Here is a 25,837-nt window from a genome sequence, read left to right as displayed (position 1 = left end):
AGATAAAGATCCTCGGACGTGTGGTTGGCAAGGATGGGATCCAGATGGACCCTGCCAAAGTGGATAAGATCCTGGCCTGGAAGGTTCCTACAAACCGCACACTGTGCCATGGGTTCATTGGTTTGGTAGGGTACCTGGCGGACGATATCCACCAGGTGAGGTTACCCTTGGGGGTCCTGTCAGAAGCATCAGCGGATAGTGTTCTGTTCCATTGGACACACACAGAACAGCGTGCCTTTGATGAGGTTAAACATTATGTGTCGGTGTGTGCCCCACACAGTAGGATGCTGTTAGATTACTCACCAGGGCACGCTAGGATATGGATGATGATGGACGCCAGCGCCACAGGTGTTGGCGGCATAATTGCACAGGGGGACGATTGGTGAAAAGTGCGCATAGCAGCGTTCTACTCGGTGAAAATGTTGTCTGCCCAACATAACTGCCCTGTGCACAAACAAGAGTTGTTAGCAGGGGTGGAGAGCATGACAAGACATCGGGACATCCTGCAGGGTGTCCCCTTCACCTGGCTGACTGACCACAAGGGCTTGGTCCACTTCTTGAAGCAAAAGAACCTGTCAGGGCGTCAGGCTCATTGGCAGGAGACGACAGGCGAGTTTGACTTTACCATAGAATATCTCCCTGGGGAGGAGAACATCTTGCCTGACGCTTTATCTTGCCTCTACAAGTTTGACGAGCCAGGGACGGTCAGGGCGCCGAGTGAGTACATCACCCTCGATGGGGATGCCATCCCGTCTTCGGTGGTAGACATCATTTTGATGCCGGTGACAGTGGGCAAGGAGGCGATGGCCGACCTGCCTCGTCGTAGTGCGAGGGTGGCGGCCAGGCCAAGCGATCCGATTCCTGGTATGGGCTCGACCATACCTTTCATAAACCATGGTTCTAGGGATGGACAAACCCAAACCTTCCATGAACCGAAGAGTTTTGGGGGAAGGCAACCCCAAACCTTCCATGAACTGAAGAGTTTTGGGGGAAGGCAATCCCAAACCTTCCATGAACCGAAGAGTTCGACCAAGGGGACGTGGGCCAGTTGAGCCCGCAGAGACAGGACGCCCAGAGATGTCAGCAGAATTTGCGCGGTGGATAGGGGATCATTCCGTCCTAAAGGGCCCTGGTGAACGAAAGGAAGGGGGGGAGCACCTGATGGTGCCAAACCCTGAACTTAGCCAACCAGATGAGGCGCTGCACGTGGCGACACAGGAAGAAATTGAAAACCAAAAAGAAGGGTTAACAGAGCCTGAATACCAGCCGGCTAAGCTGCCAATAACGTACCCTGAGGACGAAGCACTGCTCTCCGAGGTAAAGGGGCGCTATGAGGAAGACTCGTTCTTCAAAATGATACTTGATGCACCTGGCTCGTATAAGAACTTTTAGTTGCAGGACGGGTACCTGCGGCTGCGTCTGCAGGATAGGGTACTACTCTGCATCCCAGATGTCTTGGTGGAAGGACGAAAATTGCGCGAAACTCTAATTGACCAGGCGCATTCATTGTTGGCTCATCTGGGCGCGCAAAAGACGATGTCGTACTTACAAGAGTACGTCTGGTGGAAAATGCTAGTACCTGACATGGAGGCGTTCTGCGCTTCGTGTAAAACCTGCCAATGGAGTAAACCACCAAACCAGAAACCAATGGGATTATTACACTCATTGAAGGTGCCATCAAAGCCTTAGGAGGCAATTGGCATGGACTTTGTCGGGCCCCTACCATTGTCGAGCAATAGGGACAGGGAATTTGACAGCATCACCGTGATAATCAATTTATTCATGGGGATGGTGCACCTCGTGCCAAGCCAAACGAACTACAATGCTAAAGAGATAGCGGAATCAATGTTCGCGGAGGTGTATCAACACCATGGCCTACCTAAAGTGATCATAAGCAATCGTGACGTGCTGTTCATGAGCGGATTCTGGATGCACCTGAATAAGCTAATCGGTATCAAACAGAAGATGTCCAGTGCTTACCATCCTGAAACAGACAGATCTACTGAACACGCGAATCAGACTGTGATGCAGATGATACGATGCGTCATATCGCCCAACCAGACAGACTGGGTAGGGCATTTGCCTGCGATTGAGTTTGCGATAAACTTAGCACACAATGAGTCTATGACATACCTGCCGTTCTTCATCAACTCAGGTCGCATGCCTCGGCCAATGATATGGGAAACGCCCGACTCAACTGAGTACTCAGGGGTAAGAGTATATGCCCAGAAAATGAAGGTGACAGTTCTCACCACGCACGATGCGATATTGGCTGCGCGTGTCAAGCAGACAAGAGAGGCTAACAAGCATAGGAGGGCCAGCCCCCTCATAGCAGGCGACCTAGTATATGTGTCGTCTAAAAACATTAGCTTCCCTAAGGGATTAGTACGAAAGTTCATACCCAAGTATATCGGCCCTTACCGAATATTGGAAGACTTCGGGAATAATTTGTATCGAATAGACCTACCCAGCAGGCTGAAACAGCGGGGTGTACATCCTGTGTTTCACTCATCTTACCTACGGATCCACGTGCCTAATGATGACCGTCGATTCCCCAGACGGCTTGAAACTCAGATCACTGAGTTCGATGACCACATGGAACGCGAATGGGCTGTCGATCGGATACTGTCTCATAAAGGCACCCAAATGGACACGGACTTTGAAATTCAATGGAAGTCCAGGGACAGGACTTGGCTACCATTTGACCAGGTAGAACATCTTGACGCGCTAAAAGATTATTTTAACGTCATTGGGGTAGAGTCCATCGGTGAGCTGGCGGATGGCAACAGGGAGGCACCAATTGACAATCCCCAGGTGTTTTTAGGGCACCTATGTCTCACTTCTGTCAGTACTTATAACACTTCCAACCTTGACATCCTTTCGGTACACTCGCACGAGGAAGATTACCGTCCAGACCCCATGCACAACTCAGCTTTTCGCAACTTTACCCTTTCCAGGCCTGGGATGTATACCTTCTTGGACATGCAAGTCCCTCAACAACTCTACTCGGTCACCCGCGAACAAGTTAAGTCTTTCGTGAACTATGATGCGCTTTTGCGATCTGGAGAAGACCACACTACCCACCCTGTGCCGCTCAGTTACTGATGAGTTCACATTCGAGTTTAACTTTAACGAGCCCTGAAGTTCTCGTTAAATTCACTACCGTTGGGATGGATGACGTGGTGAAGATCAACGGACCTGCCGTGACCACTGAATTTCTCGTCGGAGATGATGAAGTCCAACCCACCATAATTCAACCTACTACTACTACTCCTCGTGACCCGGAGGGAGGGCGTTGGCTAAACAAGCGTAAGGCGGAGCTGATTGACGACACCCTATGGGATAACCTTGAGAGGTCCCATCATCAGAACCTCCATTGTGACGAAGCCATCAAAGCTCAGAAGAGCAAGAGGCAGTACCTTGATAGCCCTCAGCCGCCCTCCTCGCCCGCACCTACCATTCCCCGTCCTCCTAAGTCCAATGCCAGTGGATCCAAGGTTGAGCCTGGCTGGGCCCCAGCGCAGAAGGAGACTAATCAGACGGATGACATGCGCATGGAAGGCACTGAGGATGATTATACAAATGAGGTCGCGAAGGAAGTCGGCCGCGTCAACAAGAAGGACAAGGGCATCGTGGGTAGGAAGTAAAGGGGACTTGGCAGTCCCCTGGAGGGGGGTATGTGGTGTTTGCACAGCCACCAATCAACACCCTTCTATTATACCATGTGACTGGTTATCTTTTCCTTTTGATATTCCTTGTCTCGGGTTCTGGAGTTTCCGAATAACCACGCTGCGCGTGTACTTACTTATATCACATGGCTTGTCTACCGAAAAACACATAAAAGACCCAGTAGATAGTATTGTAAAGCCCGGCGTTCTTGCAACTAAGCTATTACCTGGTGACATTGCGCAGATCGTCTAAGTCTTTTTCCGTGTGCCTTCGCCTCAAGTATTACTACTTCGAGCCGTCGTCACACCACCAGGCTTACAGGTTCACTGCGAAGACAAACACTTTTGCGCGTTTTTCTTCATAGAATAGAGAGATTGATGTAAAACATGCAGCTGCTTGTATTCTAACTACTTGTTGCAGGTGTGCTGTAAAGCCCTGCCATGCGATCTTTCGGTTGGACACTCATTTCAGCTTCACCAGTACAAGACGAAATCGCGCGGAGTTTGAAAATGGCTGGGCGTTGCCCATCCCCATACTCTTCTTCCTCAATCACGTGCTCTTTCTGCTCTTCGGCATCATCAGTGATCACTGCGGCTCGATAGATCTTCTTTCCTGGCATCTGGTTTCATATGATACAACTTTCTGTACAGAGCTTGTACATTGGCACGTTTCCGATGGGCACAACAACATCGTCAGTACCGATATATTCCAAACATATGGTTTCGGAGGAAAGCCGTTTCTTTATACGGTGTGGGCATGTTGGTGTATCAAAATCGCAATTTTATTGGAATGTTGCTTTGGGATGATACACATTATGTCAGTCCGTTCATGATGCACGCAAATGAGCTGGAACTGACCTACAGGCTACGTCCCACAGGACCACTCACTCTCCAACAACATTCTCTCAAGTCTGTGACAACTATTTGGCTTCTTCCTGTTGTGACACTTGTCGTCGCATCTTCTTCTGGAGGCATGCTCGTGCCGGCGCTTCAGGTCTATTCCCCCTCGTATGCGTTGCTCACGGCGACGTTCTCCATGTGCACGGTTGTAATAGGTCTTAGCCTTTCCCTGATGCTACTCACCATATACGTCCTTCGGCTGGTCGTATATGGTTACCCCACGGGTGCATCGATCCTGTCCGTCTTTCTTCCCGTTGGTCCTTGTGGACAGGCAGCATACTCGTTCCTTAAGGCTGGGGTCCGCTTTCCGCTCTCTGTTACCTCTGAATTATGGCGATCCAGGCGGAGTGTTGCGGCAGTCTGGAACAGGTGCAACAGTGGAGGTGATATGCGTGGTTGGCGCACTGGTGCTATGGTCGGTCTCGGTTACACTCTTCGACAGGAACGCATTGTCATTCTGGGGGACTGTCTTTCCTAACGTGCGTACCTATAGCTTTTTGTTGGAGGGTAATCACTCAATCTGACTATCCACGGGGGGTCTACGCAAAGCTCAACTTGACTTTGGCAACAGCATTTTTCTCGGCGTTCTTTCGCATATGCGGTTCAATATATGCGGTTGGTACGTTGGTATTGTGGGTGTGTATTGCCTTGCCTACAATACGGATGATCCCAAGCGGTCGTATATTCGACGCGCCGTGTCTGGAAGAGGTCATGATAGGGGAAACGGTAAGGGAAGCGGGGAAAAGCGGAGATGATTTAACAAACTGAACGTCATGTCGGAGAGATGTAGATGTGTTCAAGACTCACTCGGTTCATTTTCGGAGGTGAGGCATCTAGCAGGTCTACCTGCATTGTAGTAACGAAATATAGACTTGGCTTGTACTTCAGTACTGCCAAAATGCTGCAAAATGCGCCTTCGATCTTATTGAAGTTGTCCATCGATATCTGATGTGTTCTGAGTCTTATGAGTAGATCCCTCTTTCGACAATTCCTAAGAGCGTACACGGAGGCAGATTTCCAGGTGTGGACACTCCCACTACTTCATACTGAGTAGCTTAATCTGATTCACCTAACCTTTCTCCCACAGTATGTGTCGATGGAGAACAGTGTGTGGGTGGTATGTCACAGGTATCCTATGATTTCCGACCACGCATTCTGACGTTGCAGCTGCAAGAGATTGACATTCAATGTGGGTGTATACACGTCATATAGACTTGATGCCGACGGAACCAAACAAGACGGTATGTAGCGGGCCTCCGCATAAGCTTTGTTGTCGTGGGCGCGCCGAGCTGGCGGGGAATGGGTACGGTTGCACTTGTGAAAATGAGGCAAATGTGTTAGTAATGTCACCCCAAGTTGCAATGTTCAGTCTAGAATCGCTATGCTGTGCATCCTTATTCCCCACGGGCCACGACGCAGTTAAATTTACCACTTATGGTCACCGGTGAGTAATCGCAGTCTGCAAATGTTTCGTTTGGTCGTATAGTTTAACCAGATTTTCCTCCGAAATATGCAGCTTGTGCTCTCGCTGGATGCAGAGAAACGAGGAGCACTTGTTTCTTCACTTGTCAATCCGAGCTTTGCTGTCAATCATCAATGCATCACCCGTGACAAATACCCTTAGAGACTTTGTTAAACTTAAACCTTGACCCCGCAACGGCGCAACGCCACAACGTTGTTCGGTGTCGGAGTTGCAACGTTGAATGTACAACTGCTGGTTGACTGCTGGCGTTGAGCTGGCGCGAATCACAATTCATAGATGATCCGAGTGAGATGACATATATATGTTGTGGTGCACGGTGGGTCATAGACTGGCAGTCATACAGGTGTCTCCCTTTCCTTGAGCGCAAATATCTGATTAGGTTCTGGAATTCAATCAGCCTCGTCATTATGCTAATGGCACCTCCGAGCAAATCATGGAGGGAATGTATACGGTACGTGTGACACAATGTCCATTGTAACCTTCTGATCGATATGTAACAGGAATTTTACCTGGGCCTGGCATACAGTGATCATGGGCACTGGCGCTACATCTGCCCTGGTCCACGCGTTTCCGTACGGAAACGGTAATCCAGCGATCAAGGTCGCCACTTTGATCATTTTCTTTCTCAATCTCCTCCTCTTTGTCTTTTTTACTGGGGCAACCATCGCGAGATACGTGATGTTCCCTGACATCTGGCTCAAGATGATCCGACATCCAACCCAGGGCTTATTCATGGGTGCATTTCCAATGGGAGCTGCGACATTAATTAACATAGCACTGGTAAGTTTGCTGTTAACCGTTTGTCCTCACCTTCGATTTTCGTACCTTTGTTGCAGGTAGCGCATCAAGAATGGAACTTTGGAGGCATTGGTTTTCTATATACCCTTTGGGGTTGCTGGTGGCTCGACTCAATCGTATCGTACCTCATCGCTTTTGGAATGCTGCATGCGATGTGAGTGCGGAGGTTCAAATTTTCATGGTGTATCGCTGATGTATAGCTCACAGGATAGTGGAGCAGAAACATACCCTTGAGAGTATGACCGCCCTATGGTTACTCCCAGTTATCACCCTCATCGTTGCATCTTCAACTGGTGGTTTAGTCTCCACTGCGCTTAAAGCTCAGTCGATAAAGTTTGCAATCTGGACGGCTCTGTTCTCGTTGACTATGGTTTTCATTGGTCTCAGTCTCGCGTTGATGGTGATCACGATATACCTCGCGCGCCTCATCACAAATGGTCCGCCAGAGAAGCCACTCGTTTTGTCTGCTTTCATCGCATTGGGTCCTCTCGGTCAGGGAGGATACTCGCTCCTCATTAATGGCCAAACCTATCCGAAATCCTTCCGCTGTATGTCTCGGGCACGTTCCCAGAGGTAGCAGCTGGAGGACAGATGATATTCTCGTTCTTTTTCTGCGGAGCTTACATCCTGTGGTCGATGGGTATCTGCTGGATTATTATCTCCTCGAGTTCCATATTTAGCGTGCTCAAAAAGGAGGGGAGCATACCATTTTCCATCACGTATCAAGGGTTGATCTTCCCGAATGCTGTATTTGCGCTTCTCTCAGTGCAGCTTGGCAATGTTCTGAACAGCGGATTTTTCCATGGGTTTGGTGCTGCGTGGACAGGTCAGAATACACGTCATTGTCCTTTTCGAGACCTCACCGTTTCTGATAGTTATCGTCTTCATCCTGTGGCTGAGTATCTTTGCAAGAACCATCCCAGCAGTCATCGACAGGTCCGTATTTGTTGCACCAGATATCGCAGCTCTACCCTTACCACTTCATATTAATGAATTAAAACTGCGGGAAGCAGTCATATCAATACTATAGTCAGTAATTTCATGGGAACCTCGTAGTTATGTAGTACCTTTTCAAAGTACATGTCGCAGGCCGACACTAATATACGTTGATACGATGTGTACCTGTTATTTTCCTTCCTGTGACATGTAATAGCTATGAATATGACCGGGCTTACTCTCATGCCATGACCTCGGCCTTGACGTACGTAATGAGCTGCAAGAGTTGTGACACAGCCACTTACATCTCGCGGCTATATACGTGCTGAGCGCTGAGCAACGCGTGGCTGTAACCCTCAAGTACTCTGAGCTCACGTCGGGCTCAATCGACGAACGAACTCTGAAAAGGCCTCCATACAGACATCTGATTCCTCGCCGTTCCTGGGCTTCATTATGCCCCACTCTGCCGGCTATCAACAGTTACCCCAAGATGTTGAAGACGAAACCATCCTCGAGGAACAAAACCCGGAGGATCACACTAAGGCGGCTCGTGGACGAAGCGCACGAGCACACAAACCAGGTCATATAGACTTGCGGAAGTTAGATAACGCATTCAAAAGGTGTGCGAGGGGCTCGCGGTGACTTACCATGGTCTGTGGAGCTAACATATGTGTTCAGATGGACAGAATCCATTGCGCAGAAAGTTAAACGGAAGAAGAAAGTTGAAGACTACTCCCGTAAGGAAATATGGCAGAGCGTCTTTGAGCCTTGTGCGCCACCTTTTGCCGTTGGGAGCGGAAGTGACATTACGGTAAGCCCTGTGGTTTTTGCTGTCCAGTTGCATGTTCGGCATGGTTCCCAGTGTCCCGTGTTGATGGGAATTTCTTGCCTCACAGGTCAAGACACTTGATCACAAGCCTCCCATGTCTCAAGCAGCTTTCGACAAGTAAGCTAAGATTGTTAGGAATACTGCTAAGCTCATGGTCCATAGTTTAACCCAATCAGTGCGAAATGCCATATCAGCAGGAATCCACCCAAAAATGATTGTGAAAGGGTCTTCTGGATCCTACTTTGCTCGTGCGAAGGTCGATGGGAGAGTCCAGACAGTTGCGTGAGTATTGTGTGCTTCAATTGTAGTTGCGAAATTCACCACATGTCATAGCGTATTCAAGCCTAAAGATGAGGAACCCTATGGGCGCTTGAATCCAAAAGTGTGTATCATATAATTGCCAAGACGTTCACTTAGAAAAAATTTAGACTACCAAGTGGCTACATCGGCAGTTTAGATGGATAATCCCCTTCGGACGGGCTTGTCTGATACCGAATCTCAGGTAATTTACAACTTGTAACAGCACCCTACCCCACCTGACACTGACTGTCCTCAGTTACATCTCGGAGGCTGCAGGGTCCCTACTTGACGACCGCCTTGGACTCAATATTGTCCCTCGTACACAACTCGTCGCCTTATCTAGCCCTGTGAGTCCATGGTATGCTTTCTGGAATTCCTGTCTGAATAATCGTGTCCTAGGCCTTCTTCTACGATTGGATTGACAGAAACGCAGCCAAGAAAGGTAAACCACTACCTGAAAAGATAGGAAGCATGCAGTATTTCTTGCATGGATACACTGGTGTGTTCACCCTACTTGCTTGCTATACATAGATTCATCTCCAGGACGTCAGATGCATCAGACTTTCTACGGAAGCATCCTTGGCCCGGTCGCTCTATCGCAGATACATTTGACGATTCATCCCACCGTAAAGGTGTCCCTACGAAACGTTTCCTTAGCGCGCTGAAAATAATATGCGGAAGGACTGGTGAGGAAGATATAGACGACGAGGACCCGGAGGAAGAACGTGCTCTTTTCGACGCTACTGAAGACAACGAATCAGGACGTCCGTTCTATTGGTCGCGAGCGCTTCAACAAAGTTTCAGAGAAGAGCTAGAAAAGTACGTTGGTTAGCTTACATTCGGTCATAGGTTCTCATGCTGTATTTCACTCTCAACTAGGCTTGTGATACTTGGTGATACCCTCTCTGTTATATTCTTCTTGATGGCTGACCCCACGACCAGACTACTTGATGCTGAATACTGACCGTGGAGCTGACAACTACATGATCAAATACTGTGAAGGCATTCACGAGAAGCTAGTTGATGTTGCCCCCCAGCCTTCAGCTCACCCCCAGATGCCACAGATGCGTCGTGCTGACACGCAGTCTCCATCATCACAGTCTACCGTTACTTTCGCCAATGCCATCCCTCCATCTCAAGCTAACGCTGCTTCGTCCGACTACATACGTCAGCCGCATATACATATTGCAGCCATAGACAATTCACTCTCGTTCCCTCATGAGCATCCTCGAGGCTGGCGATCGTATACATACGGATGGTTATATCTTCCTGTCAACTTGATTGGGCGCCCTTTCAGTGAAAAGACGCGAGCGCATTTCTTGCCCCTCTTGACCTCCAAGACTTGGTGGGAGGAGACGACTTTCCAGCTTCGTAAACTTTTTGCAGTCGACCCTGACTTCCATCCCAAAATGTTCCAGGTCAGTTTTGAGAGTACCTTGGTGGAAACCTTACGACATAATCCTCTATTTCAGAGACAATTGGCTGTCATCAAAGGTCAAGCTTACAACATCATCGAGTCTTTGAAGCATGCGGTGAGCAAGAACTGGCTGGCTGAATGCTTTGAAATCTTTCAACTAAAATATTTTACTTCTGCTAGGATGAAGGTGAGCTATGGAGGCAGCTAAATAAATAATCTCGGTGTTTATTGTTGCAGGTCCCCTGGAGCTGACCCGTCGTACGAAAGCACTTGTTTGGGATGACGAAATTGAAATCATGGAAGAAGCACCCCGTCCTCCTGTCGGTCCTCTACCTGCATCACCCCGTCCGTCCATCAGCACCATGCCATTACCACGGCGTGCACGCAGTCATAGCTACTCTGCTGAGTTCCCTCCACCCGGCCGCCGGAGATCATCAGAAGCCGAGCGCCCCGTTCCATTCTCTGCGAAGTTCCAGAAGGTACATCCTGGCACGACAGGTGTTACGGTTCTCGAACATCTTGAGCGCCTGGATGCTGTCGAAGCCGGGCTGCAGCGGCTTGGCGTCGAAGAACCCGTCATCGAGGAGGACGAAGAGGAAGTCGATGTTGGAATGTCGTCCGCACCACAACCGCTCCTTATCCCCGCTACGGATTCGCCCTCACCCAATGACCTATCGGCTTCACAGCAGTTCACCCCACCTGGTAGTCCGGGCGGGCTCGCCTCTGTTCCAGAGGTCCAGTCACTCGCTAACTCTGTCACGGAGGAGGATCTTGCAGTCATGTCGAAGTCAATGTCTCATGTCGAGTCCCCATTCACACCTCAGCACAATAGGTGGAATAGCCATGCTGGGCGGATATACCACCAGCCTGACCAGAGCCTAGACTGGATGAACGTCGACGAACTTGAACAGCAGAAGCGAACTGTTATTGTCGAGGTATGAGCCTCGCCCTGTTAATGACAAAGATCTAATTCGCAAATATACTACCCCAGCGATTTGAGATAGTCGCCGCAAAACCTCTTCTCAGCTGCTGGTGAAATATATACACATTTCTTTCATATAGAGGGGACTACTTTGTCGTGTTATGTGTCAGGTTGTTATCGTAATTTGCTATCTGGTATAAATGTCCAAAGTACTTGGAACGCATCATATACATTAAGTCGAACATTCACCTGGCAAGCTCAATGCAAGAACAAGTATATTACATCCATTCAGTCTCCCTCAGTCATGAGCCACGACGCGAAGTCATCCAGCCGCTGCTTTTCTGATTCATCGTTATCTCCATCTAGTTCGTCGCCCGCTCCACTGCGTTTGAAGCGCTGTTTGCCTGAATACAAAAACGCCTCAACGCGTCTTCCAGAAAAGAACCTGTTGTTCATTTTCTATGACAAGGTCGATCAATACTCATCTTTGTCTAGGGGTAAGTGAGAAGGGCACGTACAATGACACAGGCCTGAGCACTCAGTGAGTCTCTGAACTTGACTGTCATCACTCCCTCAGCCTCTTTCTACAAGGCAGTTCAGACGTGGCTGTGGGGTAGTGAAATATAAGACATACATCATACAGAACCACGTTTGTGACTTCTCCTAATGATGAGCATTCGTCACGCACGTCCTCCTTCAAATCGAGTAGCAGAGACACGTCTTCATCGAGTTCCTGGAGGGTGAACATGTGTTTGAGCACCACCACACGGCAGTTCCTGTTAACTATGTTCTTTTCGTCTTCCTCAGTCCTAGAGGGGCCAAAGCCATCTTCGTCATCCCATTCTTCAATTTTTCTGTGGGCGAATTAGAGATGACAAGGCGGTCTGAAAGAGGAGAAACATACTTCTGCATCTTACCGATCCTTCTGGTAATCTTCTTCTTGTCTACCGTCTTCCGTGGTTTGGCTACCTCTCCTGCCCCGCCTGAATGCTTGTGACGAAATTCCGCCTTCTGCACCCTCATCACCGTTGATGTGTCCCCTATACGGAGTTCTGCATCATCCAAGAGGCTGACTGCCAAAGTCACTGATTCTTCTTTGAAGTAAACCACCAACGCTTCTCCACTAAATGATCCATCCTCTCGTGCGTACAGTTTCACCTTTTGTTCGCCTTCGTCATCTTCCTCAATAACTCCAAACCTAGCAAAGCGCTCGACGATTTCGTCCACCTCAGTGTCTGGAGGGAGACCAGTTACGTAGACTGCCGTGTTTTTGGACTTGGCTGGCTTGTCGTTCTTGCCACGCTTCGCAGAAGGCTCTGTTGGAGGCTTAAAAGACGTGTAGTCTTCAGGTTCCTTCCGCTTTTTATTTGTACGTTTGAGCACAGGTGCAGCTGGTGCCTGCGGATGTTATTAGTTTAAGGAGTCAAAGTATTGAACAGCACGACTTGACCTCTTCATCCACGCCAGCGACTGAATATGCAGCTTGTTGCTTTTTGATCAGTTCCTCATCTAGCTGCAAATGTTGCTTGCCTCACGATCACCGGCGCCCCACGAATTTCACACTCACCACCGGAACCCATGTACCCTTGGAAGAATCATACTCCAGTTCACTACCGTCGTCATTCTCTAGCCTCCATGTTCCCGTCTCTCTCGAAAAGTGGATGCGGTCATCATTGGCAAAAGCGGCTGCTTGTGCGGATGCCGACGCGCCCGCAACTGCTGATGGTGGTGCATCGTTGGACATCATCACAAGGCGGTTGTTTGCGTATATTTGATTCTAAGGCCTTAACAAATTCGGATAGCTACTTATATCCCGCTATGTTACTAATAGTCTAAACTTGATTATGACCACTTTCTATAAGTACCCTTGGAAATGTACTGGTCCCCGCGGCACGATGGCAGCGCAATGCTAATATTAGTGATCTCATCAGTGATTCTTCCCTACGGGAATTGTTTTTGTCATGTCATTCACGTCAGCATTTCCCTTCTACACCATACACTTACTCATTCAAATGATCACTCAGTACTCAGCGCTCAGCACGCTAATCTGTAAGCAATTGGCGTCATCATTATAGTATATATTCACTTGCTTGCAGGAATTCATCTATAATTTCTGCGCTTCATTCGCGATCTCTCCCAAACTAGCCGTGCGCTCACCATCATGTCAACTCAACAAGCTGTGTGGCTTCCTGGTATTGGACAGGATTTCTCCGTTGGTCCTAGGGAGATCGACGCACCTGGCCCCGGCGAACTTCTCGTCAAGATCATTTCGAGTAGTCTCAATCCTTTGGACTGGAAAATCCAAGAAACAGGATTCTTTTTCATCAAGTCTTACCCGGCAGTCATCGGTGAAGAGGCTGCTGGCACTGTGGAAGCTGTTGGTGAGGGTGTCACTGATTTCAAGGAAGGGGATAGGGTGTAAGTGGTATCGTAGATGATAGGACAGTATTGACGTTTCTTCAATAGATTTTTCCAAGCGAACATGGGTAGCAACGAGTTTGCCACCTTCCAACAGTACTGTATCGTAGTTGCTGACTTGGCTGCAAAGGTGTTGTAAGCTCTAACAAAACCAAGTTCCGCGCATTGATTGCTCCTTAGATTCCGGAGAACAAGACTTTCGATCAAGCGGCTTCTGTGCAGATTGGCATCATCCCCTTCGCTGTTGCCTTGTATGCACAACAGCCTCAAGGACTGGCTCACCTTGCGCCGTGGATAGAAGGTGGGAATGGCAAGTATACTGGACAGCCTATCGTAATCATGGGCGGTGCATCATCCGTCGGGCAGTACTGTACGTGTGGATCCAACTTTGTTCCTTGGTTGAATATTCACAAAGTGCATAGCCATCCAGCTTGCTAGGCTCTCTGGATTTTCCCCTATCATTACCACAGCTTCCTTGCACAACGCTGAACTCCTTTCCTCGCTCGGCGCCACGCATGTACTCGATCGTAAGCTCTCCACTACTGCGTTGAAAGACGCAATTGTCAAGATCACATCGATTCCTATTACTTTGGTCTTTGACGCGATCTCTCTTCCTGGCACACAGCAAACCGCCCATGACATCCTTACTACTGGAGGAACGGTCAGTAATAGTGACGCATCCTCAATTGGATAAGAAAAGCGAGGATAAAGTTCTTCACCCAGTGTTTGGCAGCTTCCATGAACCTCCCAACCGCGAGCTGGGTAAGAGCTTCATGCCCGTGTTAACTCAGTGGCTCGCCGATGGGACAATCAAAGTTTGTCTCCACGTCCATGCACGTATACTGCATACTCACATTATTTGTACATCAGCCAAACTTTGTTGAAGTCGTCCCAGGCGGGCTGAATGGTGTGTCTTCTGGTTTGCAGAGACTGAAGAATAACCTCGTCAGCGGCAAGAAACTCGTTGTTCGCCCTTGGGAGACTGCGTGAAGACCACAGACCAAGAGAGGGATTCGAAAGTACAAGGTTCATTCGACGTATATGTTATTAACGACTCAAATACTATGTGCGCAACAAAGGAAATGGAGACTACAAACACGTACAATAGCCTGAAATCGATGCGTAGGCTCTCACGTTAGTAGAGGGGAAGTTGCTCTAAGTTGCTTCGAATCTTCTCCTTGAGGATGATCTGCGGAAAAAAACAAATGAGGACAGACCCTTACGTGCCGAAAGAAAGCAGTTGTTATTACGCTATGGGGTCATCAGAAATGTAATGCGACCTTCGACTCGTTGCATCTACGAGATGCATGAAATATCCACGCCCTTACAAGTATTGCAAAGATGCATACCGCTCAGTGAGCATTCTACCAAGGACCTGTGGATAATACATAGATAGATAAGCCGTGCACGTTTTATCAATACGTCCTTGTCCCAACAGAGATTGCGGTGACATCTCAGCAACACAGTCATTACTTAGCATTAATGTTTACGCACACCTGTACCTAGCTTCCGTTCAATATATAAGCAAGCTGCATCTCTCCTATTTGTGCTAGAACTCGCAACTCCCCGTATACGTAGCGCATCACCCTCACTTCCACGGCGCTTGATATCGAGGGATTCAAGCGTCCTGGAAGGGCGGCAGAGACAAGTAAGTACGTCGATGGTTCATAACGTTCGGTGAAGGTATATCCGGTGAGAAATGTGGTAGGCATAGCCTTATCTGTTCGCGTCTGAGGTCTATATATCAGTGAGCTCCACATAGAAGACGCTCCACCAGGAGAATGAAACCAAACAGAGTACTTAAACAGCATCAAGTATGACTATGACGAGTATCGCACAGCTCAACGATTTAGCAACGCACCTGGTTCACTGAATGAATGGAAATGTTGCTGGGGAATTTCGCTTGATGAAAGAGCAGAACACTCTGCGCGAAGGAAGTCCTGCGCACTCTATACAGGAGGTTAACCAATTCAGCATCTCGATCCCGCTGGTGTGCACAATCAAGATTATCCGTGGCGCAAAACATGATGGTTGTCTCTAGGAGTGTTGTGACTTGATTCATCGCCAACAAGAAGTGGAACAAAAGCCTCAAGTAGAATGCAAGCGGACTACTTGTATAGCAACATTGGGAAATAGGCATTGGGATCATGAGGGGCGTCCGGCGCGAGCTCAGCTCTCCATTTCTTGAAGGGTGTGGGCACCTTCGGGGGAAGCTTCGACTGGTCATACACCTTGTGCACAGACGTGATTGTGGCAATGGCACTTGCCAAATCCATGATCTCCAGAGTCTTTGCAGGAACGTCCGATTTCTCCCCTTCCTTGGCTTCTGATGGTGCAGGAATACTGTGATTACATGTCAGTGGGAGTCCACCACACAGAGGACACGGAAGCGTACGCCTTGGCTTCAGAGTGCTGGATAAGAAGTGTCGATAAGTCGGGCTGCGTGACTACAGAAAGTTGGGGATATGCCCTCCGAACATCTCTCTTCCAGTATGGATTCTGGGCGGGGTCAGAAGCTGACAAGAAAAAGGATGAGTAGTGGATGTAGTGCGAATAAGAGGCCTACCTTTAGTTGCTGGAGAGGAGTACTTCTCTGGTCTGGAACCAGGCTGCGGCCATCTGTAGATTCCTGCTAGTGGGATACCACTCGAGATTTCGGGATTAATGACCAGAGCGTCACCTGGTAAGACGCGTTCACAGAAATTGGATATGTCGAGGAGATGAAGCAACTCACGAAATTTCTTCCAAAAACCTTTCGGATGAACATGGTAGAGAGTCGACTCCGCCTGCTTTCTTCGTGGCCGCCATCTGGTAAAGTTCAAGTTGAAGCTCGGGAAACTGCGGGCATTGCGAGCGAATAGATTACATAATGAACGCTATATCAGCCTCGGTTGGCAGCGACGGCACTCACAAGCAAATTCCCACTGCCCTAGTACTCATAAGTGAATGTTACTAAACTGATATCTGATTCTTCAAGCTCATATCCGCACCGACACGTCTGTCAGTGATATCTGACGCAGGCTTTGCAGAGTTGCACTAGAGCCCAGTGCTCTATCTGTTTCGCCGGTTCAATATGAGTCATGCCAAGATCTTACAAGACATGCCAGGTGTTGATTGGCCAGCGGACTGCTAGCCAGTCGACACATGGCAGTGATATGTTTCACTGGTAATTGTGCTCATCACATTCGCCTTTTCGCACTTTGACTATGCAAGTACCCGTTCAAGTTCTATACTTAGTCTAGGACCACCTGTATTGGGCTGATCCAATGATAGTTTATGCACAGTGGTGCCCAATATTGGTGGGTTAGTCTCCCCTAAGTAGAGACGGAAGACGATCGATCCTTGACAATTGCCGTTGTCAACGTAAAATCACGCAATGCATAACGCCATCCTCATCACATTGCTAGTGAATCGCGTGTACTGGCCTTGGTCACGATATAAGGTGCTTGTTGCCTGAATTGACGCTGTATCCTCAAAGCTATTTTACCTCCCTCAGCTCAGCGCGCCATCATGGGTGTGAGTGTCACAGTATTTGCCCATAGTCATGCTAATACCACCACCTCACAGCACCCCCCGGATACCGGTCTCAGGACTCCTGGCACTGACTCGGAATCTGAGCATGACCGTCACGAGCTGGATGCTGGTCTCGAGGCTATTAACACTGAGCGTGACCCTCACGAGCTTCCTACGTTCGATTCTGAAAGTCTCACAAAACCCACATCCACCATCCTCTATCTACCTCCACTACTTTCTTCTCCACCTCACGAGCTCAGGATACTACCTGACTCGCTAGAACATCGGCCGACCTTCACAGAGACCCTTCTCCCAGATATAGACCCCGTATCGCTGTCATTGCACAAAGCTTTGCACCACTTCCATCCGGCAACTCCACATTACGCTGAAGTACCATACGAGGAAGCGTTCAATTGGCCCGAGCTTGAACTTCCGGAAGACGAAGAGCGCGAGTGGTACTGTGTTGTCTTTCGTAGCAAGCGAATACCTGGGAGCGACAGTGGACGTAAGTTACGATTATCCGTACTCGGACGTTTGACTGATTTATCTCACATTTACAGCCCTTTATGATGCAGACAAAAAAGCTCACGAGGAAGCCGTGCTTAACGGTGGGGTATGCAATCAATTCCTCGTTCATTGCTCCTACCAGCTCGTCCTGACCTTGCTATCCTCTAGCTCATCATGTATTGGTACGGCGTGCCAAATCCACAAACGGGCATGAACCTCGCAACGTGCATCTGGCAGTCCCGGAAACATGCGGTAGCTGCCAACTCGCACCCGCATCACATCCGTGCGATGGCGCTTGCAGCGGTCTCATATGAGATATATACTCTAGAGCGATATAAACTTCGAAAGTCACGGGGAGAACGTGGGGTTATCATCGCACCGTTTGACGGAACTGAAGTTGTGTGGTAACTCTCCAACGTTGATTCCTTATTTTTACTTATATACCTTCGCAATGCTTTCGTTTCATTTAATACCTCATGTCGATTTGTAACTTAGAGAAGGAATCGTTATACTGGTAATGGATAAGCAGGTCTGGAATGCTCAAGATTCGTTAATGATGATCCGTCCACGATTCAATCGTGTCATGACTAGTGTCTGAATGCTGCGAAAACAATCCTTCAATTTCCTCAAGGCCAACGCCGCCTCTCCCTGAAAGCGATCGACGCGATAACATCCATGAGACAGTCGATCTTTGTTCTTGCCGAGGCGGGTGCTGGGTACTGCGCGTTTGGCTTGAACGTTCTTTCTTCGGTGTTGCTGGTTGTGATGCTTGAGTTGGGCGCGGGGGTGTGAAAGGTTGCTCGTGGCTCTCCGGAATGCATGGTGTTATGCGGTCTGCGGAAAGCTTTGGAGAGACGAGTTGGAACACGATGAGACGAATTTTTTCATGGGGGCTTACCATCGGCTCCTGCGTTTTTACCTGCTCTTTTTCTACATCTGCCATGCCAGGGACCGCAGGGGATGATGGTGCACCCCGAAGCGGTGAAATAAAAATTCCCGAGGCTGGAGCGAAGACCCCTGTTCCGCTTTGGTCATTCAACTGAGGAGATGGGGATTGTTGGATGACATGTCCGGATACAGGTGAACCGCGAAAGGACCCCTCAAGAAGGCCGCATTCTATGCGCACGTCAGGTGCTTCATTGATTGTTGCTTGTTCGTCAGCGACACTGCGGAAAGAATGAGGCAAATCCGGTAAAGGGCCATCGGGCTCTTCAAAGACGGGAGGAAACGCGGCTGATGCACGGATGTTAGGAGTTTGCTGGTTGGTCAAGCTAGGATCAGGCAAGGTTTTTCTGAAGAATGGCTGCCAGTGGAAATCAAGGCCGTCCAAGTCAAGCTCGTACGATTCTGGCTCCAGAGGGTCAGACAGTGATGGGTCTTCAGTTGGGGAATCGAAGTACACTGGTCGAGAGACGGTAAATGCCGGTCCAGGGGTAGAAAATATATTCATCGTCAGCTCGTTCTCTTGCAAGTCAGACGTCAGTGTGTTAGGAGCAAGAGCGCTGAAAGCAATAGACGATCGGCGGCGTAAGGAGGACAGGAAAGTTTCCGACTCTGGCGTAGTTCGACGAATTACAGAGGGTGATGTGAACTTGGCGTGATTGACACTTGCGTCGCTAGACAAAAGTGGTGTGTTGATGTGCGCGGAGATCTGCTTTAATTCTGACAAGCGGTCTAAGATCGGTGGAGCATTTGAAACGCCGCTGTATTGTAAAACGGCCAACGAGCCAGGAGTGGAAAATGGACGAAACCCAGGGGTGTCTTCTCCGAAATGGAATGCATGTATCTCCGCGTTGACAGTCGTCGGTTCACAAGGTAGCAACCCATCGTCACAGAAGGTACAGTCAGCAGACGGTAGGCGCGATTTTTGATGAGATGTATCATCATTTTCCGGTGCGTCGGCGTCAAACGGTAAGAATGCAAACATGCGATCTGTACTGGCCTCTTGAGAACAGGGTCGAGGTGAATCGTTTCGAGTTCTGGCCGCCATCTCGTCTTCGTGAATAGCAAAAGGTGGAAGCAACTCTCGAAGCGGATGCTCAGGCTCCAAGACGCTGAACGTACTAGCGAGCCACAAGGGTAGGGCCTTTGCCGGTGCCTGCCCTCGAGAACCCTGATAGCGGCAATAGCCAAGTTTGGGTTCTCATAAGTAGAAAAGCGCGCGCATATAGCGTACCTTTCTATATGCTTTGAGTTCGCGCTGTACTATAGGAGATTTCAACGGCCTTTTGTTCATCTTCAATACAGAAAAATCCCTTCCAAGTCTACCTTCGTGGCTATATGCGTCTACAGGCGTCTTGGGGAGATCATAGCTGCTGACGGAAGAAGACCCGGAGGAACGTGCGCGCTTTCGATGTGTTGTAGGGTCAGAACTGTATGAATGTGTGACGTGCACTTGGGCAAGCATCCGATCAAAACGAGTATTAAGTCCCAGGGTCTTTCTGCGTTTCAGAGGTCCTGGCATATTCCCTGATAAAACGTTGTATCCATAGCATCGCGTAAGCTTCACTTCGTCATAGAAACATACCAACTCCTCCCACTCCTTTGTATATCATCGGTGAAGCGCTGAGACTCTAGTATTCGAACAAGCAACAATTGAAAGTATCATATTTTGGCTCACCTAGCATGGCTCAAAAAGCTAATATTCGAAGCACTGGAGAAAGAGTCCGCCTCCGAGGCGTCGCACTGCAACAATGATCGATGACCGGGCATCGTTGCAATGTCCGTCGCCCTTGCGTTGCGCTTCAAGCTTCAACTTGGTCCTTGGACGCCTGAGTAAGGAATTGTCTGACAAGTCTAGGTCCCCGGATCGCCCGGGACGATCATACTTGCTTACATAATGACACCCCAGACGCGGCACCCGACCTGCATGCCGGCATCACTTTATCCATTGAAGCGCGTGGTATCACTTTCAGGTTTGTCCTTTCCAGTGCTTGTCAGCTGGTACAGTAGGTGTGAGTTTCCCCCCTTAGATATAATCTCTCTCTGACGCGCAAACTCTGTAGTAGCAGGCAACCGGGGAAGGGATTCCGTAGTGGAAGACATTCAAGTTTACTTCCGCTCAGCTTCAAGTTCATAGCGATAAGTCCCTCGGATCTCCAGGTGACCTCATTTTCGAGTAAATGAATTACGGGAAGTTTGGATTACCCTCCTTCACTGGAGAAGACGGTCCTCCAGTGAAGACTTTCAAGCAATCATTTAATTCTGCCGAAGCCGAGCTCCCTCTTTACCTGCATACGAGAGAACCGAAAGTTCTAAATAGATGGCAGAAGGGCGCCTTTACCGCTTTGCTTGCTATATGTCTGGCTGGCCTTTTGCTACAGAGATACCAACCTCACCGGCACACACACACGCAACCTCAGACACAATCCCGCAATCCTGCCTATCTCATAGAAGCGGAACATGGTGCCGTCGCTTCTGAGAACAAACGGTGTTCAGACATAGGCATCGACGTGTTGAAGGAAGGAGGAAATGCTATCGACGCCACCATCAGCGCCGTTTTTTGCGTTGGCGTGGTCAACATGTTTTCGTGCGTTATCTGCGTTTTTGTCCAGAATTAATGTTTTAACGTAAATTAGCTCTGGCATAGGGGGAGGGGGATTCATGACGGTTCGCATCCCACCCTCGTCCGAGGGTGGTAGTTCGGAAGTATATACCATTGATTTCAGAGAAACTGCACCCGCTTTGGCAAATAGTACCATGTACAAGGATGATCCAGATGCCGCGCGATGGGGCGGATTATCAGTTGGCGTTCCCGGTGAAATGCGCGGACTCCAGGAAGCACACAGACGCTGGGGGACATTGCCGTGGGCTAGACTTGTGCAGCCTAGTGTAGACCTTGCTGCTGAATGGACGGTTGACATAGAGCTGGCACGACGTCTGGAGGTAAAGCAATAGACATGCGAATCCGAGGCGTTGATTGATTACATGCCCTCTAGATGTTTGCACCAGCTATGCTTCCTAAGGAAGACTGGAGATCGATATTTGCTCCTGAAGGACGGATGCTGCTTGAAGGCGAAACTATTAGACGGACGAATTACTCACGCACACTTTCTGCTATCGCTTCGGAGGGACCCGATGTTTTCTACAAGGTTTGATACTCGACAGTGTTTATGTCGGAGCTGCGGTTAAGCTATCATTGAGTAGGGCCCGATAGCTGACTCCATCATACGCAAGATACAAGCCACAGGAGGAATAATGACGAATGAAGATCTAGAGAAATATACCGTGAAGGTGGATCATGCTCTTCAAGGGACATATCATGACAAGAAAGTGTATACCAGCCGCGTTCCTACTTCAGGACCCGTCCTCCTGCATATCCTGAACATCTTGGAACGTTATGATCTCATCGGTGAAGGTCGAACTGGCTTAAACACCCACCGGTTCATAGAGGCCTTGAAGTGTAAGCATGCGCCTTCCTTTGGCTTGTGTCTTGTACTGACGGTGTGATGTCAGTCGGTTTCGCAGCTCGGCGAGTCCTCTTCTCCCAGTTTCTTACAACCAGCTCACAATACACTAGCACAAGGATTGGTGACCTGCCATATATTACCAATGGAACAGCCCGTATCGCCGAAATATCCACCAAATCCTTTGCGGACGCTGTAGCAGTCAACCTCACTGATGTATGATTTTCCGTGCTTTGTGCTTTGCCGTTTCTAGATGACAATCTAGGATCGTACCCATCCCCCCGAATATTATAACCCAGAATTCGACGTGAAGATTGATCATGGGACTGTACGTGACGTGTTTCTGGTTCATAAACGCTAAAGCAGGTCATTATATTCCCAGAGTCATACATCCGTGGTAGACAAGGACGGGATGGCCGTAGCATTGACGACCACGGTGAATCTTATCTTTGGATCCATGGTTCTCGACCCCGAAACTGGAATTATCCTAAACGACGAGGTGAGTTCTCGCACGTGACAACTTGTTTGGACCATGTGAATAATATCCAGATGGACGATTTTGCGGTTCCTGGATCGCCTAATGGTTTCGGGTTGTGGCCCTCACCGTGTACGACTCAACTCCACCGTATCGTCGCACCGATCTAATCATCATCCTTCCCTCAGATAATTACCCCGAGCCCGGAAAACGCCCCCTATCCTCAACGGTACCAAGCATCATCGAAAACGCAGACGGCTCCTTTTACCTAGCAATCGGAGGTTCCGGAGGCGGACAAATCTTCGGTGCAGTCCTCCAAACCATCTTAAATCTCGATTGGGGGATGGACGTCAGCAAAGCTATCGAAGCCGGAAGAGTGCACGATCAACTATACCCATTAACCGTAGACGCCGACGATATCGTGCCTGGTCTCATATTGAACGCTCTCATAGACCGCGGGCACAATGTCACAGGCATGTCGTCATCTTTACCGAAGACATCTTCTTTTTTGACTCACGGGTTGTCGATGCAGTGTCAGATATCAACCGCATCGCTGCTGTCGTACAAGCGGTGGTTTCGAAAGATGGCAAGATATTTGGTATGTTATCTTGCGTGATTTTTGCGTGATTGAAATTTGACGACGTGGTACAGCGGCTAGTGATTCGAGGAAGAATGGTGAGGCCGCTGGATATTAGCCGCCGGTTTGGGGTCCATTTTGTCCGATGCGATGATAGCATCCGTAGCCAAGTATTTAACAGCAATTGCATTTATGCGAGTCTAGAGTCCGACTCCGAAATAACGGCATTTTGTTTAGCATGAGCTTTAGAATTAAACAGGTACAAATGAGGACAAACTGACACGCTTCACCTCCATCCTCTTGCCAGGTGGTTTACACAGAAACCATTTCAGATTTCAGATTTGAAATGGACAGTCTGGACTGGGACCTCGTTTCTTCATACGCTGGCCTGTTGTGTTTGGCTTCCATCTCCATCTTCGTCGGAGCTCATGGTTCACTTCCAGTGCGTATTGTATTGTACCCTGCAATTGGATCGTTCATGCCTAAAGTAATTACATTTTATGTAGACCCCAAAGAAGTCGGCAAAAGGGCCCAAGAGCTTGCTGCAAGATGACGACGATGAAAACGAGGATATACCAGATCGTTTGTCTTCTGGAGATGCGTGGCTTTTCCCAGTCGTCAGTTCCTTTTATCCTGCACACGATATTTGGCTGAACAAAACCAGGCAGGCTCAGTAGCTTTATTCGGAATGTACACCATAGTAAAATACTTTGGAAAAGAATGGATAAACTACCTTCTCGCATGGTACTTTTCCCTTGCAGGTGTAGGTAGCGTGTGGAAGGTAAGTCGCGTCGATCATCGTATTTCTTCTTCTGACCCCGTGTTTTTAGTCTGCTGCGTCGTTTATGAGAAGCGTGCTCGGTAATGAGCGGTGGAAGACATTTGATCGAAACAGGCTTTTGGTTCTAAAGGGTCCACGGGGTTTGTGTTTTTTACTCGTGGTCATTCGTGGTTCTGACAGCGCCGCGTAGAATTGGTTTCTGTTTCATTGAGGACCCCGACGCTGTTGTTATTTCCTCTTGCTTTGATACCTTCTGTGTTATACAGCAGATCAGAAACGAGTCGCAAGTCTGCGCTTATAACAGACATACTCGCGCTTTCGTTCTCGCACAATGCTATTTCTCTCCTCAAGCTGGATTCGTTCAAGACGGGATGTATACTCCTTTCTGGATTATTCGTTTATGATATTTATTGGGTATTTGGTACGGACGTAGTGAGTGGTTTATTGGGATGCAAGACGCCGCTGATGGGTGTTAGATGCTGACAGTAGCTACGTCTCTGGACGTTCCCATCAAACTTCTATGGCCAAAATCTGTAGCGTTTGCGAGTGATCGCGGATATACGATGCTGGGCCTAGGGGACATCGTGATCCCGGGTACATTTGTGGCCTTGGCACTTCGTTATGACCACGCACGTGGTTATAAAGGGAAGCCGTACTTTTATACGACCCTGGCTGCGTATTTTGTTGGGTTGTTGAGTACGATGAGTGTGATGCACGTGTTCGGCAAAGCCCAGCCTGCTTTGCTTTATTTGAGGTATGTGTTTTTGAGGTGAAAAAGCTACTAGTGCTATTTCTGATGCGGTTTAGCCCCGCTTGTATTGTGTCATTGGTTGGAGTAGCGTTTATTCGAGGGGAGTTCCTTGATGCTTGGAATTGGGTTGATGATGGTGATATGGATGGAGACAAGAAGGAGATGACGGATGGGAGCGTTGATGATGGTGAGATGAATGGATCCAAGTTGAAGAAGAAACGAGAATGATTTGAAATAGAAGGTTTAAGGATACATAGAGTATGGTAGTGGATGTACCTCGGAGAAAATGGAGTGCCAAGGGAAGTGTAGGTCTCACAGGTGTTGTGCCTATGGATTTGGAACGAGGGCGCATCAGACACACGCCTGTTTGAGTTTGAATTGACTTGGTGTGGTAAAGAGTTTAAGTTTGGATTGTGTTGAGGAAAGGTGATGGTGGCGCGGCGTCGTGTGAGATGATAATTCGCACGTAGAGACGACGTGGATGTTAGATGCGGGCCGAATGAAATATGATTGGATCAAAGCCGGGCGAGACGGTTTGACCTGAGTATACAATGTACACCTTAGTAAGATACCCTTGACCAGAGATGTGGGGATTATACGGAAGTGACAAGATAAAATTAGCAAAGAGGGAAGGAAGTTCCGTCCGGCTTGGCAGTAGAAGAGAAGGTGTGAGAGAAAGATGAGGATGAGTGACGGCTCGAGTTTTAAAATAAGATCAGGGGAGATGAATAGATCGTTATTATATGTATGTTTATTTAATAAAATAATGAAAGCCGCGGGTGTGTGGGTCACCATGCGGCATACGCCACCGAATATTATTTGACCCCCGATCACTCTATTAACATGTGAAAAGGGTAAAGGGGTTTAAATTTAAAAGGTGTCAGGGGTCAAATTTAACGGACCGTCGTACCCTCTGCGTCCCTAAGCTAAGAGCCCTCTTCACCATTTTGTTGTTCCTTTCCCTTTAGCTTGATCACCGGGTTCTCCTCTCTAGTATGAGTTCATCAGGAATCGTATTCGACGATAATAAAAATATCGTCAATCCATGGCCGGTACCCGAACGACCGACGCTCAATACTTCCTTCTCTTCCGAACCTAGCTCATCATCTTCTTGGTCTCAACATCCAACACCATACATGATCCACTCAAATGACGA

The 25,837-nt window shown here is 48.6% G+C and overlaps 11 protein-coding genes across 11 annotated transcripts; 8 read left to right on the top strand and 3 right to left on the bottom strand.

The window, feature by feature from the left end:
* Positions 1-3,104: 3,104 nt before the first annotated feature.
* Positions 3,105-3,647, top strand: EDB91DRAFT_1078288 (uncharacterized protein; the record flags this gene model as incomplete). The annotated part of the gene is made up of 1 exon (XM_041315001.1): positions 3,105-3,647. One exon carries the CDS (start codon positions 3,105-3,107, stop codon positions 3,645-3,647), a length of 543 nt encoding a protein of 180 aa, XP_041182228.1.
* An 816-nt stretch (positions 3,648-4,463) lies between these two features.
* On the top strand, positions 4,464-5,140 carry EDB91DRAFT_1105894 (voltage-dependent anion channel-domain-containing protein). Its single transcript, XM_041317451.1, has 2 exons — positions 4,464-4,485; positions 4,533-5,140. Exons 1-2 carry the CDS (start codon positions 4,472-4,474, stop codon positions 5,044-5,046), a joined length of 528 nt encoding a protein of 175 aa, XP_041182227.1. The 5' UTR covers positions 4,464-4,471; the 3' UTR covers positions 5,047-5,140.
* Positions 5,141-6,348: 1,208 nt separating this feature from the next.
* Positions 6,349-7,879, top strand: EDB91DRAFT_1105886 (voltage-dependent anion channel; the record flags this gene model as incomplete). Its single annotated transcript, XM_041317450.1, has 6 exons — positions 6,349-6,502; positions 6,552-6,831; positions 6,888-7,003; positions 7,057-7,340; positions 7,421-7,675; positions 7,725-7,879. The coding sequence occupies exons 1-6, from the start codon at positions 6,459-6,461 to the stop codon at positions 7,877-7,879; spliced, it is 1,134 nt and encodes a 377-aa protein (XP_041182226.1). The 5' UTR covers positions 6,349-6,458.
* A 155-nt stretch (positions 7,880-8,034) lies between these two features.
* Positions 8,035-11,462, top strand: EDB91DRAFT_611178 (phosphatidylinositol 3 and 4-kinase-domain-containing protein). The gene is made up of 15 exons (XM_041327874.1): positions 8,035-8,405; positions 8,464-8,596; positions 8,682-8,731; positions 8,777-8,896; positions 8,948-8,996; positions 9,043-9,116; positions 9,171-9,261; positions 9,314-9,413; positions 9,466-9,733; positions 9,794-9,807; positions 9,857-10,332; positions 10,387-10,446; positions 10,512-10,518; positions 10,569-11,266; positions 11,323-11,462. Exons 1-15 carry the CDS (start codon positions 8,239-8,241, stop codon positions 11,365-11,367), a joined length of 2,352 nt encoding a protein of 783 aa, XP_041182225.1. The 5' UTR covers positions 8,035-8,238; the 3' UTR covers positions 11,368-11,462.
* On the bottom strand, positions 11,123-13,085 carry EDB91DRAFT_1326901 (uncharacterized protein). Its single transcript, XM_041325239.1, has 6 exons — positions 12,821-13,085; positions 12,704-12,766; positions 12,158-12,651; positions 11,888-12,107; positions 11,772-11,837; positions 11,123-11,712 (listed from the first exon to the last, which is right to left on the bottom strand). Exons 1-6 carry the CDS (start codon positions 12,998-13,000, stop codon positions 11,542-11,544), a joined length of 1,194 nt encoding a protein of 397 aa, XP_041182224.1. The 5' UTR covers positions 13,001-13,085; the 3' UTR covers positions 11,123-11,541.
* Positions 13,086-13,089: 4 nt separating this feature from the next.
* EDB91DRAFT_1105859 (chaperonin 10-like protein) lies at positions 13,090-14,859 on the top strand. Its single transcript, XM_041317449.1, has 8 exons — positions 13,090-13,225; positions 13,278-13,302; positions 13,350-13,671; positions 13,720-13,801; positions 13,852-14,041; positions 14,094-14,332; positions 14,367-14,486; positions 14,542-14,859. The coding sequence occupies exons 3-8, from the start codon at positions 13,415-13,417 to the stop codon at positions 14,659-14,661; spliced, it is 1,008 nt and encodes a 335-aa protein (XP_041182223.1). The 5' UTR covers positions 13,090-13,225; positions 13,278-13,302; positions 13,350-13,414; the 3' UTR covers positions 14,662-14,859.
* A 471-nt stretch (positions 14,860-15,330) lies between these two features.
* Positions 15,331-16,611, bottom strand: EDB91DRAFT_1298481 (NUZM, NADH-ubiquinone oxidoreductase 21.3 kDa subunit; the record flags this gene model as incomplete). The annotated part of the gene is made up of 5 exons (XM_041324950.1): positions 15,331-16,014; positions 16,067-16,187; positions 16,238-16,351; positions 16,406-16,464; positions 16,583-16,611. 5 exons carry the CDS (start codon positions 16,609-16,611, stop codon positions 15,780-15,782), a joined length of 558 nt encoding a protein of 185 aa, XP_041182222.1. The 3' UTR covers positions 15,331-15,779.
* Positions 16,612-17,141: 530 nt separating this feature from the next.
* On the top strand, positions 17,142-18,214 carry EDB91DRAFT_1105851 (uncharacterized protein). The gene is made up of 4 exons (XM_041317448.1): positions 17,142-17,187; positions 17,239-17,689; positions 17,745-17,797; positions 17,860-18,214. The coding sequence occupies exons 1-4, from the start codon at positions 17,182-17,184 to the stop codon at positions 18,097-18,099; spliced, it is 750 nt and encodes a 249-aa protein (XP_041182221.1). The 5' UTR covers positions 17,142-17,181; the 3' UTR covers positions 18,100-18,214.
* On the bottom strand, positions 17,998-20,370 carry EDB91DRAFT_611079 (uncharacterized protein). The gene is made up of 4 exons (XM_041327873.1): positions 20,312-20,370; positions 19,868-20,256; positions 18,590-19,804; positions 17,998-18,535 (listed from the first exon to the last, which is right to left on the bottom strand). Exons 2-4 carry the CDS (start codon positions 20,153-20,155, stop codon positions 18,242-18,244), a joined length of 1,797 nt encoding a protein of 598 aa, XP_041182220.1. The 5' UTR covers positions 20,156-20,256; positions 20,312-20,370; the 3' UTR covers positions 17,998-18,241.
* Positions 20,371-20,644: 274 nt separating this feature from the next.
* On the top strand, positions 20,645-23,395 carry EDB91DRAFT_610830 (gamma-glutamyltranspeptidase). Its single transcript, XM_041327872.1, has 12 exons — positions 20,645-21,220; positions 21,270-21,576; positions 21,630-21,782; positions 21,838-22,093; positions 22,147-22,313; positions 22,363-22,425; positions 22,480-22,596; positions 22,647-22,704; positions 22,761-22,877; positions 22,932-23,045; positions 23,105-23,170; positions 23,224-23,395. The coding sequence occupies exons 1-12, from the start codon at positions 20,814-20,816 to the stop codon at positions 23,265-23,267; spliced, it is 1,869 nt and encodes a 622-aa protein (XP_041182219.1). The 5' UTR covers positions 20,645-20,813; the 3' UTR covers positions 23,268-23,395.
* A 100-nt stretch (positions 23,396-23,495) lies between these two features.
* EDB91DRAFT_1045778 (signal peptide peptidase-domain-containing protein) lies at positions 23,496-24,909 on the top strand (the record flags this gene model as incomplete). The annotated part of the gene is made up of 7 exons (XM_041313212.1): positions 23,496-23,600; positions 23,656-23,766; positions 23,814-23,930; positions 23,980-24,070; positions 24,121-24,362; positions 24,407-24,684; positions 24,738-24,909. The coding sequence occupies 7 exons, from the start codon at positions 23,496-23,498 to the stop codon at positions 24,907-24,909; spliced, it is 1,116 nt and encodes a 371-aa protein (XP_041182218.1).
* Positions 24,910-25,837: the final 928 nt, after the last annotated feature.

This window comes from Suillus paluster (assembly GCF_016628075.1).
Source record: "Suillus paluster strain FC165 chromosome Unknown EDB91scaffold_5, whole genome shotgun sequence".
NCBI lineage: Eukaryota > Fungi > Basidiomycota > Agaricomycetes > Boletales > Suillaceae > Suillus > Suillus paluster.
This window is presented reverse-complemented; position numbering and strand designations above follow the sequence as displayed.

What these genes read in the sequence shown, in the direction of transcription:
- EDB91DRAFT_611178 (XM_041327874.1), top strand. Translation starts at nt 8,239, where the DNA reads ATGCCCCACTCTGCCGGCTATCAACAGTTACCCCAAGATGTTGAAGAC. An exon ending in ATGGGCGCTTGAATCCAAAA is followed by an intron (nt 8,997 to 9,042) that starts GTGTGTATCATA and finishes GAAAAAATTTAG; the next exon opens with ACTACCAAGTGGCTACATCG. An exon ending in TCCATCCCAAAATGTTCCAG is followed by an intron (nt 10,333 to 10,386) that starts GTCAGTTTTGAG and finishes CCTCTATTTCAG; the next exon opens with AGACAATTGGCTGTCATCAA.
- EDB91DRAFT_1326901 (XM_041325239.1), bottom strand. Translation starts at nt 13,000, where the DNA reads ATGATGTCCAACGATGCACCACCATCAGCAGTTGCGGGCGCGTCGGCA. An exon ending in AGGATCGGTAAGATGCAGAA is followed by an intron (nt 12,108 to 12,157) that starts GTATGTTTCTCC and finishes ATTCGCCCACAG; the next exon opens with AAAAATTGAAGAATGGGATG. An exon ending in CAAACGTGGTTCTGTATGAT is followed by an intron (nt 11,838 to 11,887) that starts GTATGTCTTATA and finishes ACTGCCTTGTAG; the next exon opens with AAAGAGGCTGAGGGAGTGAT.
- EDB91DRAFT_1105859 (XM_041317449.1), top strand. Translation starts at nt 13,415, where the DNA reads ATGTCAACTCAACAAGCTGTGTGGCTTCCTGGTATTGGACAGGATTTC. An exon ending in ATCATCCGTCGGGCAGTACT is followed by an intron (nt 14,042 to 14,093) that starts GTACGTGTGGAT and finishes CAAAGTGCATAG; the next exon opens with CCATCCAGCTTGCTAGGCTC. An exon ending in TCGCCGATGGGACAATCAAA is followed by an intron (nt 14,487 to 14,541) that starts GTTTGTCTCCAC and finishes TTTGTACATCAG; the next exon opens with CCAAACTTTGTTGAAGTCGT.
- EDB91DRAFT_1105851 (XM_041317448.1), top strand. An exon ending in ACCTGGGAGCGACAGTGGAC is followed by an intron (nt 17,690 to 17,744) that starts GTAAGTTACGAT and finishes TCACATTTACAG; the next exon opens with CCCTTTATGATGCAGACAAA. An exon ending in AAGCCGTGCTTAACGGTGGG is followed by an intron (nt 17,798 to 17,859) that starts GTATGCAATCAA and finishes GCTATCCTCTAG; the next exon opens with CTCATCATGTATTGGTACGG.
- EDB91DRAFT_611079 (XM_041327873.1), bottom strand. Translation starts at nt 20,155, where the DNA reads ATGCCAGGACCTCTGAAACGCAGAAAGACCCTGGGACTTAATACTCGT. An exon ending in AACTCAAAGCATATAGAAAG is followed by an intron (nt 19,805 to 19,867) that starts GTACGCTATATG and finishes TGCCGCTATCAG; the next exon opens with GGTTCTCGAGGGCAGGCACC. An exon ending in TAAAAACGCAGGAGCCGATG is followed by an intron (nt 18,536 to 18,589) that starts GTAAGCCCCCAT and finishes GTCTCTCCAAAG; the next exon opens with CTTTCCGCAGACCGCATAAC.
- EDB91DRAFT_610830 (XM_041327872.1), top strand. Translation starts at nt 20,814, where the DNA reads ATGAATTACGGGAAGTTTGGATTACCCTCCTTCACTGGAGAAGACGGT. An exon ending in GACCCGATGTTTTCTACAAG is followed by an intron (nt 21,783 to 21,837) that starts GTTTGATACTCG and finishes ATCATTGAGTAG; the next exon opens with GGCCCGATAGCTGACTCCAT. An exon ending in CCGCGGGCACAATGTCACAG is followed by an intron (nt 23,046 to 23,104) that starts GCATGTCGTCAT and finishes TTGTCGATGCAG; the next exon opens with TGTCAGATATCAACCGCATC.